The sequence below is a fragment of the Phocoena sinus genome, chromosome 13 (genome assembly GCF_008692025.1).
Source record: "Phocoena sinus isolate mPhoSin1 chromosome 13, mPhoSin1.pri, whole genome shotgun sequence".
Classification (NCBI taxonomy): Eukaryota; Metazoa; Chordata; class Mammalia; order Artiodactyla; family Phocoenidae; genus Phocoena; species Phocoena sinus.
In genome coordinates, this window is record NC_045775.1 from 36,306,393 (window position 1) to 36,319,431 (window position 13,039).

Consider the following 13,039-nt stretch of genomic DNA (forward strand, 5'->3'; position numbering starts at 1 on the left):
TATAAAAGAAAAAAAAGACATATAAAACATTGTACGATTCCACTTATATAGGAGGTACCTCAGTGTAGTCAGATTCACAGAAAACTAGAATGGTGGTTCCCAGGGTCCAGAGGAAGGGGAAATTGGGGAGTTGCTATTTAATGGGTACAGAGTTTCAGTTTTGTAAGATGAGGAGTTATGGAAACTGGCTGCACAACAACGTTGAGTGTACTTAACACTACTGAGCTGAACACACTTAAAAATGGTTAAGATCGGGGCTTCCCTGGTGGCGCAGTGGTTGAGAGTCCGCCTGCTGATGCAGGGGACGCGGGTTTGTGCCCCGGTCCGGGAGGATCCTGCATGCCGCGGAGTGGCTGGGCCCGTGAGCCATGGCCACTGGGCCTGCGCATCTGGAGCCTGTGCTCCACAGTGGGAGAGGCCACAGCAGTGAGAGGCCCACGTACCGCAAAAAAAAAAAAAAAAAAAAAGGTTAAGATGGTAAGTTTTATGTTATTTTACCACAATTAAAACTTAAAAATAAGGGCTTTCCTGGTGGCACAGTGGTTGAGAATGCACCTGCCAATGCAGGGGACATGGGTTTGAGCCCTGGGCCAGGAAGATCCCACATGCTTCTGAGCAACTAAGTCCATGTGCCACAACTACTGAGCCTGCACTCCAGAGCCCATGAGCCACAACTACTGAGCCCACGTGCCACAACTACTGAAGCCCACATGCCTAGAGCCTGTGCTCCGCAACAAGAGAAGCCACCACGATAAGAAGCCCATCACTGCAAGGAAGAGTAGCCCCCGCTTGCCACAACTAGAGAAGCCTGCGTGCAGCAACGAAGACCCAACGCAGCTAAAAATAAATAAATCAATAAATTAAAATTTAAAAATAAAACTCCAACTACCCATGAATAAACTCAGTTGGACATTTTACATTATAAAAAGGTAATAAATGCTAACTGAAGAAAATCTGAAAATTATCCAAGTTGAAAAAGAGTATCACTCATTGGCTTATAACCAGTATTAAAACATTTAATAAAATGGGAGCTGCTTTGTTCATATAGCTATATGATCTTCTGTTAACATGTTTTGCAGCTTTCTCTTTTATTAACATTAAGCAAATATGGGCAAATGCAATTCTTTTTGACTTCCTAGCATCTTAGCTCCTTTTCTGCATTTGGAATATCCCTAACCTTACGAGACAGCCTGCCTCTCACTGTAGAGGAGCTAAATGCCAGATAGTTCCTTTCCCAGCTTTCCCTCAGAGTGAGAGTAGCCACATGACTTAGGTTTACCAATCAGACATAATGGGCTCCAAACTTTGAATGAATTGTGGGATAACTGCGTTACCTCCAATTCTTCACTATTATAAGCAATGTGGGATAAATATTCTTATATATTTCTGATTAATTCCTTTCTGATTTCTTTCTTTTTTAAAAATTTATTTATTTTTGGCTGTGTTGGTTCTTCCTTGCTGCATGCAGGCTATCTCTAGTTGTGGCGAGCGGGGGCTACTCTTCGTTGAGGTGCACAGGCCTCTTATGGCGGTGGCTTCCTGTTGCAAAGCACGGGCTCTAGGCGCACGGGCTTCAGTAGTTGTGGCATACAGGCTCAGTAGTTCTGGTGCACAGGCTTAGTTGCTCCGTGGCATGTGGGATCTTCCTGGACCAGGGCTCAAACCCGTGTCCCCTGCACTGGCAGGCAGATTCTTAACCACTGCACCACCAGGGAAGCCCTCCTTTCTGATTTCTGAAAGTCAAAGGTTAGTTGCATTTTCTTTATAATTCTGCCATTATTGTCTTTGTGCATAGAGTTTTTTCCCTTCTATACTTAGTATTTCTATTAAAAAACAGATGTACAGATCAGGAATATTTAACACTTATTTACTTAATACAAGCCCACAGTGTATAGCCCACGCCCTCAAAAAAAAAAAAACCTGAAAATAATTTACTCTCCACCTTAGTCATTATCTTCTAGAATATCTGTTGTACAAGAACAAAATTTGTCACCCCCAGATTATTTCAAGCTGAAAACAATCAAGGCCCAAAAGACTCAGGAAGAAACTCTGATATTCTCCCTAACAGCCTGAAGAATTTAGATAGAGGGTGTATTACAGGAACATCACCAGATAATAAATATGGACTAGCTGTGGTGGGGAAATGCTTAGAGACCAGAGTCCACTCTGTGTCCCATGGTCTCTGCTAACCCAGCAAACATCTGTTTATCAAACTTTTGCTTTTCCATCTCCATGTGAACTGCCTTCTACCCCTTGAAGTCTTACCCCTAACATCCTCTTTCGTCTTTAGCTGAAGATGGTGTTTAAGGTGAATAACCATGGCCACCATTCTGGTCATTTTGGTGAGTTAGTCTGCTGGGTCTCTTCCATGTATACATGTTATTAAACTTTTGTTTGATTTTTCTCCTGTTAATCTGTCTCATGTCAATTTAATTCTGAGACCAGCCAGAAGAACCTAGAGGGAAGAGGAAAATTTCTTTCTCCCCTACACTAACCAGGAAGCAGGAGAAAGATGGAGGTGAAATGAGCGGCTATAATTTCATAACTTTGGACATCAGGAAAAGACTATAGAGCATTTTCAGAACAGGAAAAGATATTTCAATTGAAATATAGAAAAATATTCCTAAAGACCATTAGTAAGAATAGAGTATGTGAAAATAGAGAGCCCCTAAATCCAGGACTGAAATGTTGATGGGCAAGAAGAGTCAAAGGATTTCACACATTCCAGAGTCAGTGTGCTTGACCTGACTTCCTGGATCTGGTGTTTCGTATATGCTTTGTCTCTTTTCCACCAACTCTAAATGTTCTTACAAATAAAAAATTATCAGTGGGAATAGCCATTAATATCCTTCAGAGGAAATCCTTAAATATCAATAAAGAACACTGTCAGGGAAGTTCTCCCAGAGCTGTAATTCTGTGCTTAAAATTTAGAAGCTTTGTTATACTCCTATGCTATGGTAAAACTGTAACAGAAAATTTTTCTTAGAGCATCTATTACTTCACGCCTCCCTATTCTGTAAACCGCAGAGGCAGAGTACTTACCTCCAAAGTCACAGCTCTCAGCAGCTCTGGATTAGAATTACACAATGCTCCCACAAGCACCCCTCCAGCACTGAAAGCAGTCAGGGTTGTTAGACTTGGCTGAGAAAAGCCTTGGCCATGAAGTGTCTTAATGCAAGCCTCTAAGTCAGCAAGGCCATTGAGTTTTTTAGTTAGACGGCCGTCAGCATGCCACTGGAGGCCTAACTCACCACCTCCCCTGAAATTAAAGGGCAAAAAAGTTTTAGTGGGGAAAAAATGTAAATGATATATAGGTCAGGGTCAGCAAACTACAGTCTGCGGGTTAAATCTCCCCAGAGGCCTGTTTTTGTATGGCCCTTGAGCTAAGAAGGATTTTTACATTTTTAAAGGTTGGGAAAAAAAATATCAACCAGGAATATGCAACAGAGACCATATGTAGCCTGCAAAGCCTAAAATGTTTACTATTTTGTTCTTCAGAGAAAAAGTTTGCCAACCCCTGACACAAACAATCAAAAATTGATTCAAGGCGGTGCTGAGACCCGGGCGTGCAGTGGGGGGCAGCAGGCGTGGGGCAGGCATGGGGGCCTCATCGGCCTGGCACTAATGTCTCGCTTTGTGCCTCCCCCACTCCATCCTCTTCCCTGGCGTGCCGGGCCCCGCCAACCCTGCAGGACAGCCCCGACTTCCTCTCAGAGGAGGACCGCGGACTCAAAGCAATAAATGTAGATCTTCAAAGTGATGCTGCTCTACAGGTGGACATTTCTGATGCTCTTAGTAAGAGAGAGAAAGTAAAATTCACTGTTCACACACAGAGTTCATTGCCAAATTTTAAACAAAATGAGTTTTCTGTTGTTCGACAACACAAGGAACTTATCTGGCTTCATGATTCCTTCATTGAAAGTGAAGACTATGCAGGTTACATTATCCCTCCAAGCACCACCAAGACCCGATTTTGATGCCTCAAAGGAAAAACTACAGAAACTTCGAGAAGGGTCTATGACAAAGGAAGAATTCACAAAGATGAAACAGGAGCTGGAAGCTGAGTATATTTGGCAATATTCAAGAAGACCAGGGTGGGAGGGAGGGAGACGCAAGAGGGAAGAGATATGGGAACATATGTATAACTGATTCACTTTGTTATAAAGCAGACATTGTAAAGCAATTATACCCCAATAAAGATGTTAAAAAAAAAAAAACCATTGCAGTGCATGAAGTGTTCCTGTGTTGTGTGGCAGCACACCTCATTTTGAGGAAAGATTTAAATTTCTATGTCTTCCTGGAATATAATCAACATTTGACTGTGCGAGGACAAAATAAAAAAGAGAAACTTGAAGATTTCTTCAAAGATGTGGTTAAATCAGCAGATGAAGTAGTTGTTTCTTGAGTAAAGGATGTAGATTTCTTTGAGCATGAACGAACATTCCTTTTAGAATACCATAACCGAGTTAAGGATGCATCTGCTCAATCGGACAGGATGATGAGATCCCACAAAAGTGCTGCAGATGATTACAATAGAATTGGTTCTTCATTATGTGCTTTAGGAACTCAGGTTTCTACATATATATGCAAGTTTTTCTTAAAGGTTCAGAACTGTTTGATAAAACAAGAAAAAGTGTCAGCTGATGAGGACCTCAAACTTTCTGACCTTTTAAAATATTACTTAAGAGAATCTCAAGCTGCTAAGGATCTCCTCTATCTAAGATCTAGGTCACCACTGGATTATGAAAATGGTAATAAAGCACTGGCTAAAGCAAGAGTGAAAAATAAAGATGTTCTGTAGGATGAAACGTCCCAACAATTATGCCGTCACAAATTTGAAAAAATATCTGTATCTGTAAAACAAGAACGTAGAGATTTTAAGACAAGAAGAGTTGCTGCATTCAGAAAAAATTACTGGAACTGGCAGAGTCAGAACTGAAACACGCAAAGGTAGTGTCATATTAAAGATTTAATAATTTAAGTGACATAATTTAGTAATGAGTCAGTTATGAAACCTTATTCTAGTTTTAAAAATAGAGAATCTTAGAAATGAGAGGGATTTTAAAGATCATCTAATGTAAACAATAATATCTATTATAATAGATCTAATGGTCAGCTTTGCAAGACTCTAGTACCTAATATGGAAAAACAGTATCATTTTTTGACTAGTTGTTAAATAAATCTTCCTTAAAAAAAAAAAAACTGATTCAACAAATATGCTTTGAGTGCCTGCTTACTGTTTACCAGACATTGTGCTAAATGCAGGCCTTAAAAATATAAAAAAGTAGAATCCTCTGTCCTGGAGGTCATAATTTTGCGGGGAAAGAGAACAGCTACCAAGCAATGTGGTTGCTGCTATAACAGAACCAGAACCAGAGGAGAGAACATCCACCTGTCAGGTTAGGGGTATATATAGGAGTCAGGAACATGAATGCTTTAAGGAGGTGATATCTAAGCTGAGTCTTGAAGGAAGAATGTGAGTTCCCAGTAGGGCAAAGAAAGGGAAGGCATCAAGACACAGCATGTGCAAAGGCACAGAGGGGAAAGAGGTTGTCATTTGAAAGCATGTAGCGAGGCTGGATGTGTAGGATGTGGATGTCTGGAGAGCAGGACATGTTTGGGAAGTGATGACAGATGCCACTACAAAGATAAGCCAAATCATTAGGACGTTAAATACTACACTGAGGTATTTGGATTTTATTGTGGAGATGGGGAAGTGGTAAAGAATTTTAAGCAGAAACATATAATACTAATTGTGTCCTGAAAACAGCTTAAATAAAATGGAAGTTAGAGTGGAAAAAAGGAAGTCCAGCTTAAGAGGCTATTTTAGAAAAACCCAAACTCATGAGAATTAAATGGAAACAATAATGTAAATAAGAAAGTACAGTGCTTAGTTTATCCATTCTAAAAATCCTAAAAATCTGGTGTAAAATCCGAAAAATCTACCCTTTTGCTTTTGGGATTAATTAATATGTTACTGAATCAGGTTCTACTAGCACAGGTTTAAGAATACACAAATTCAACAATACAAATGAGAAAATAAACTTCTGCTCCCCAATATACTGTTATTTTGAACATGTGACAATACTCCAGTACTCATATTCCAGGCAAAATGTGTTGACTCACCGAACGTGACAATATGCTAATATCCATCCATCGTCCACCAACACCCGCCTTTCAGGCCTGAAATTCATTTTCAAATCCATTCCATAAGCTCCATAAACATGTACCAGGAGAGGTTTCTTCTGCAAGTCTTCAGAATCCGTTTTATGGAAAATAGTCATTGGCACTAATTTTCCATCCTGGAAATGAAGATTTACTATGCAGGTAAAGAAGTCTTCTCAAACAGTTTTAACCCCAATTTTATGTGCTGCTTATTGATGTTGAGCACCAACTTCATTTAATTAAGACAAAAGAGTTACGGTCTCTAAAAATCCCTCAGGTCCTTAATTTTCAGCTACTCTGCTGACCTATAATAGTAACTAGAAAGGAACAGCAAGAGTCTGGCTTGAAAACAGTTTATGAAATGTAGCTTTTCAGGACAGTAAAGTGACTTTAAAGAGTTCTTCACTACTCAGTATAACAATTTTTTTTCTTTCACAACAAGCCAAAATACCTATCAAGGTTAGATATACTAGCACGGTATTCTTCCTATACCTCGGGTTACATATGGGCATTTCTCATCTTTGAATATATACAAATATGCTAATTAAAGAAGTTTTAACAACTCAATTTTCTGTACCCAATAGTAAGAATTCTCAATCATTAAAACCTGAAATCTCTTACTGACCTAACACCCACCCACATCCTCTTCAAAGACCTATTTATTTTTAAAATGTTTAAAAGCAGTTTAAGTTTTATAAATTTTAACATCTAAATTATTTTTAGGGCAAACAACTATACTCCAGTGTAGTTCACACTCAACTGACTTCCTTTCATAGAAAAAGGGTAGAAAATGTTGGTTCTCACCCTGCTTACAGAAACTTAAAAAGCACTAGTTTACATAAGGAAAATAATATAACCAGGCCACTCTCCCTATTTTTTTCATTCCCATTTTGAAAACTTCACTTTGGGGCACTAGAGTGTTATCAAATAAGGAAGAACTCTTCCTCTCATTATTATACCCGTTATGACAGTGTAACTGAATTTTCACCGTAACTGAATTTTCACTTCTCAGTAAGATTCATTCTTATAAAATGATGCAGATTTATTTCTATAAAATAATCTTGTTGTGTTCATCTTCCTGCCTCCTACCCAATAAACAAGCAGAGAAAAGCTTGTTGGTTGAAAACTTATGAAAAGGAAGAGGTAAGGATGGTAGCAAGTCCCGTGATGGCCTGAATCCCTGAGTTCATCAGCAGTGCAAAAATGCCTGTAGTTACAGCAGCTTCCCTTTAGCAATTGTTTCCTTCTTCCCTAAGGTACGAAGAATCCCTTGGCTCTCCAAGAGCTTAGCTTCACTGTTCTTTCCATTTGGCGTAAAATTACAACATTTTGGGAGATTGGTATAAATCCCATCTTTGTAAAACAAAACAAAGCCTAAACATATGTATTTTGTTGACAAAACCCCAAAATCTGGAAGGTGATAATGTGTTAACAATGCTTATTTCTATGCAGTACAGCAAACAGGACTGAAAAGTAGTCATTTAAACTTTATACATTCTATATTTGTTCTAATAAGCGTGTATTGCTTTTATAAAGTAGTTATTAAAGTAGTCTTTGCTTAAAGATATTTTTTTAAAAAATCAGTGAATTAAAGAAAAAATTCACAAGGAAAAAAGGCTTCTGTTTTGATTCATTGTCAGTACATGCAAAATTATCTGATGTATGATGTGCTAAGCTCTGAGAATTCCTTAAATTCAAGGCCATGGTTTATGTATTAATTTGTTCCTCACTTGCTCAAATTTTCTTCTCTACTTACTACCTCCCCAACCTCCCACTGCCCCCGGACAATCTTCCCTCTTTTACGCTAGACTTTGGCCATACTGTTCTCCTTTATACTTCTTGAATGCATTATTTCTCCCTCAATTCAGGGCCTCTGCACAAAACAGAATCCTCCTTCCCCTTTTCTAGCTTAACTCTTGATCATCTTAGAGGCATTACTTCCTCAGAGAAGCTTTCCCCAATTTCTCCAGACGAGGTAAGGTCCCTTTACCATATGTTTCCACTGTACTCAGTACGTCTTCCTTGGCAGCAATCAGTACATTAGTAATTACTTCTTCAAAATCTAGCATCTTCCCCACTAGATTTAAACTCCATGAGGGCATGGAGTCTATATTAGTCTAGTTCACTCTAGTCAATTGCTTACTACCTTCATAATTTTTGTCATAACTACACAGAAACTTGATTATTTTCTTCTTGAAATCAACTTTTAATATTCAAATATACACAACACATGAAATCAAGGGCTTGCTATGATGGTTATAAATTTTTGAATCCATGTTAAAATAAATGCATGAGTATCAGAAGTTAAAAAAAAAAGTCCATGTACCCCTTAAAATCATTTGGGTCTTGCTGTGGAATGTGAGATCCACTTTACTAAACTGTGCTAATGTAATCCCAGCAATTGCACAATACTTGACAAATAGTATCCTTTCAACAAACAGAGGCTCACAAAGACTTACCTTGCTTTTGGCTTCTATACGTAAAACACGACTAGTCTTTGTGATTGGGTCTTCATGTCCAGTTTCCTCAAACAGTTTACCTTCTGAAAACTTATACGTGTAATACTTAGGGGGACGTATAGGAGAGCAAAGCTGAAAGGGGCAGTTCTTTGGGTCTGAATTTGTATCCATTATGAATCCACAGGCCCAAGGTGGGAGCTGAAGAAATAAAAGTTATTTTTACTCTTTATCTAGACACTAAGTATTATTAATTAAATTTCTGGGTCTGCTCCAAACAAGATGATATGGACATCAAATTTATTTTTATCCATTATCACATAATGCCTCATCTAAGGGTTACTTCAGCACAACAAAAAATATTTCAAGTGAAAAACAAAACTCTATGCAAATGACCAATAAAATAAGGAAAAAGTACAGGAAAATGGTTTATCATGAATCTAGATTTACATGAAGCCTCCTTCAATAAAAAAGTTTATTTTGGGGGTATATAAACTTGGGCAATGAAACAGCAAAATGATTAAGAATAACAGCAAATCAAGTAGTAATTCCAGAACCCAGAAACATCTTCAAGATCTCTATTCTCTATTCTCATAGAACATGAAATTTCTCACGTGTTTTTAATAATTTACCCAGCAGCCCTTACTCTGCTGCCTGGACAGCAGCAGTGATGACAGTTATTATTCCAGGGCTACAAACTGGCTCAGCAGCACTAAAGCATTTACAATTTGTTTTTAACTTTAGCTCCCAGGGTAACCATTGTGCAGAAGAAAACCTTTCCCGCACATCCACTCTGAGAGACTCACAGCTATTACGCTTAAGATTTTTAACTTTAAGAAAAAAGGAAAGAAATCAAAATTTATTCTCTCAGAGCAGCAGGGTCCAGCCTCAAGCCTTCCACTAACATCCCTCTTACACCTTTTAAAGAACTCTAGTAAGCAGGCTGACAGTGTGTTAGAAATGGTACTGAGAGTCAGAACATTAAAAGAAAATTGCCTTTCTTTTCCTGAGTAATTGTAGAAAGGGCAAATTCCTTAGAAAATCAGAGGTCGTGGCACAGCAATGTCACTGGTGGGCACTATTTAGAAAGGGTACGTGGGGGATGTATGCATAAAGAGTGTACCATTTAACCTGTAGAAACTATAGCCAAAGAGCTTATGTTCACAGAGCAAATTCCTTGCAATTAATCCAAAGAATCCACTGCCCTGAAACACTAGGGACATAAATTTGCAATGTCTCTCTAAAAGAGTTCCTAATTTATTCTCCTCAGATTGTGGGTTATTTTCAAGGATAATTTGTTTATTTAAATATAAGCCATAACTAGAAAGAAAAATGTAATCATGGAAGTTGGGAAATCTGGTAGCAAAAGTGAAACGAGTAAAAATTGAGACCTCAGTGGGAAAAAAAGGAAGAAGCATTGCTATTAACCTTGTAACAGAGGCCTCAGATTGAGGGCACAAGGCTCCTCAGCCCTCAGGGGTACAAGTTTTTCTCCCCTTTGGTGACACTTTAAAACATTTTCCATGTGACTCATGTAGTAAGTTTAGTTTTTTTGGTTTTTTTTAGTAAGCTTAGTTTCTGATTAAATGGTTCCAATAAATCAAAAAGTCTTTTGGGTGTATTTCTTAAACTAATGGGACCAAGGTTAAAGTTTTAATCATAACAAAAACTGTTCCAAGGCTATGGACTTTTTAAAGTTTGTCCAGCTGATATAGAGGTATTAACTATCTCAAGGATATCTTCAGCCACATTTCCTATTGATAAGCCTGCAGTATCATCTATGTATATTAATGAACAGAGCCTGAGAAGAATTATAAGCTAGCCAGGTGATATGCAGATATTCCTTGAGATATTTGACAGAAATAGGTTTAGTTTAAGCATTTTACCAGCTAACCAGTCATTTCATCAAAAGAATGATTAAGACATACATGCTGAAAGAAAATCAGCCCAAGCATGCAGGTTGATCCAGATGAATTGACGTTAGCACAAAGCAAAACATTTCCTAATTTGCTTTAATTAAATATCATAACCAAATAATATATCATAACTAAAAACATCACCAGGAAATACTGATGACATGATGACCAAGGATATGAGGCAATATATTAAGGGCTTCACATTTTCTATTGCTGAGATTGAGTTTATAAAGCTCTTTTAGTCAAGTGCGCACTGGGCAGAGATGTTACATACAGAAATACTTTATAATCCACTCATGGTATGGCTTACAGATGTCCTTTGTATATAGCACTGTCTGTGCATATTAATCAGTGTTATCCAGTTCATAAAAAGGCTCTGATCTATAGAATTCTCTTTAACTAGCACCTGGTATATAATATAGTATTTGATTCCATGTGATGATGACTCAGAACATCATACTCATATCATAATAGGCACTACAGGTTGGGAAAGGTCAAGGAATAAAGAAATAGAGGATACAGAATAAATGAAAGACATGATGTTTGTGTTAATGGAAGTTAAAACAATGGAAACTGAGGCATATCTTAAAAATACAAAAAATATAAAAGGCCATATTTACTTAGAAATCACATCTTAGCAAAGTCTCATGACATTCCTAATTCTGAAAGAATTTTGTTATAATAAATGCATTGCTAGAAATTATATATTTTCTCCCATCCCTATTCCTATAGACTACAATAAGAACAGATGCTCTGCCAGTTTCTGGATTGAAGGTGTCTGAATTTGGTATCAATTAGCAAGTGAAAAGACACACTTTTGAATTCAGTAGATGAAAGCAGTAACAAAATTGCTTGAGTTAAAAAATCACCATTTTTGTTTTAGGACATTTATACAGCCTTCTAAGGCACAAGACATTACATTTGATAATTTGATTTCATGAAGTAGATGGAAAATTTTGGTTGTTTTATTTAGGCCCTAGTTATTTCTTATTTATACCACTGTAACAATCTCAAAACTAGCCTCTATGCCCCTTATCTCTTGGTGCTTTGGTGTACTCTAACACGGCTGCCCGATAACCTCATGAAGTACAGCTTGACTCCTTAAATTATTCCCCTGCCCGCACACTTCACATGTTCCCCTCTTCATAATTTACGCATAAATTCACCACCTTGACAGTCAAAGAATGTCAAATCATAGCTTCATCACCTAGAAATTTATTCTGCTTCAATAAAAATGAATTATTAGCAGTTTCCTGAACATTTTCTGAACTTCTCCAGCTTAGAGCTTCATTTGATGGACTTTCTCAGTCTAGAATACCATTCCCTTCCCCACCCATCAAAATCCTATCTATCCTCTTTGGTTTATCTCAAATTCTACTTCTCCTCAAAGCTTTCCTGGGCCCTCTTCCTTTCCTTTGGGCCTCACAGCACATTTTATGTTTCTGATCCCACTTATTTAAACCCATCTTATACTTGATCTTTGTGTACTAGTCTAATCTCATGATAAACTGTATTCTCCTTAAGGCCTGATATTTTGTCCTACTATCTTGCCATTCCAGAGCACCCAATACAGTACTTTGCACACAGAAATTTGATAAACATCCAGTGAATTGACTGGAATTGCATTTTAACAAAAATTGTGATAGTAGTACAGATGGGAAGGTACAAGTGGTCTGTTTGCTGGTCACACAACTCCATATCAAGCAAAACAGAGGGCTCTCTTCTTCCCTTCAGTGCATGCTATCTAAAGTCACATATTAATGCTGCTTTAAAACTGGGCAATAACGTTACCGTTCACCAGTTTTAGCAATAAAATTGGCAAAGAGATGATGAAGATATGAGAATGCAGTGGCAGAAACATAGTAGCAGAAACACAGTGGGTATGACTACTATCCCCACTGGGGGTGTGGGATGGGAACAGGAGGCAGTGGTTAGGCACTAGCTGCCAAGTTGGCCTGAGTTATTACTATATCTAAAGTTGTAGAGATATGTGATATAGAGATAAGCAGAAAGAGAAATACAATGGCACTTTACCTCTGAAATTCATGCTATAAGACAATATTTTTAAGTAAAAGTGCACAAAAAGGAAGGTCCTCTAAGTAATTCTAAAACAAACCTCCTAAACCTGATAAAGACCCAATATGCTAAATTCCATTTAAATTAATTTTCTTTTAAGAAAAAGTATATTGGTATTATTCAAAATTTGATGTTCTGTTAATAAACTGCATATATTTTGACTAATGTATTATCTTTCGAAAATTAAACATACCTTTAGAGACCGAACTGAATCGTCAGCCAGACCAATCACATTAACATAAAGTAGATTGCTATGCTTCAGGAATAGAACACAGTGATCCTTAAACATGTCCAGGTCTACAACTTTGGTATTTCTCTTCATTGTGAAAAATAAATCCCAATTCATAATAGCAGGGGTATCAGCTGCTGTTCTCATTAGCTGTGTGGAACAAAATTAGAAGAGATCTAGGTACCAGAACATGATTA

General features: G+C 37.7%; 1 protein-coding gene and 1 pseudogene across 6 annotated transcripts in view; one reads left to right on the top strand and one right to left on the bottom strand.

Moving 5' to 3' along the window:
- PREPL (prolyl endopeptidase like) overlaps positions 1-13,039 on the bottom strand; it is a 56,653-nt gene that overhangs the window by 5,329 nt on the left and 38,285 nt on the right. For all 6 annotated transcript variants that reach the window (XM_032652516.1, XM_032652517.1, XM_032652512.1 and 3 more), the window contains 4 exons: positions 12,807-12,992; positions 8,625-8,822; positions 6,127-6,302; positions 3,043-3,259 (listed from right to left, as the gene is read on the bottom strand). In XM_032652516.1, the coding sequence (XP_032508407.1) occupies positions 3,043-3,259; positions 6,127-6,302; positions 8,625-8,822; positions 12,807-12,992 (777 nt within the window). The remainder of the gene's footprint in view (positions 1-3,042; positions 3,260-6,126; positions 6,303-8,624; positions 8,823-12,806; positions 12,993-13,039) is intronic.
- LOC116764582 lies at positions 3,439-4,965 on the top strand (annotated as a pseudogene).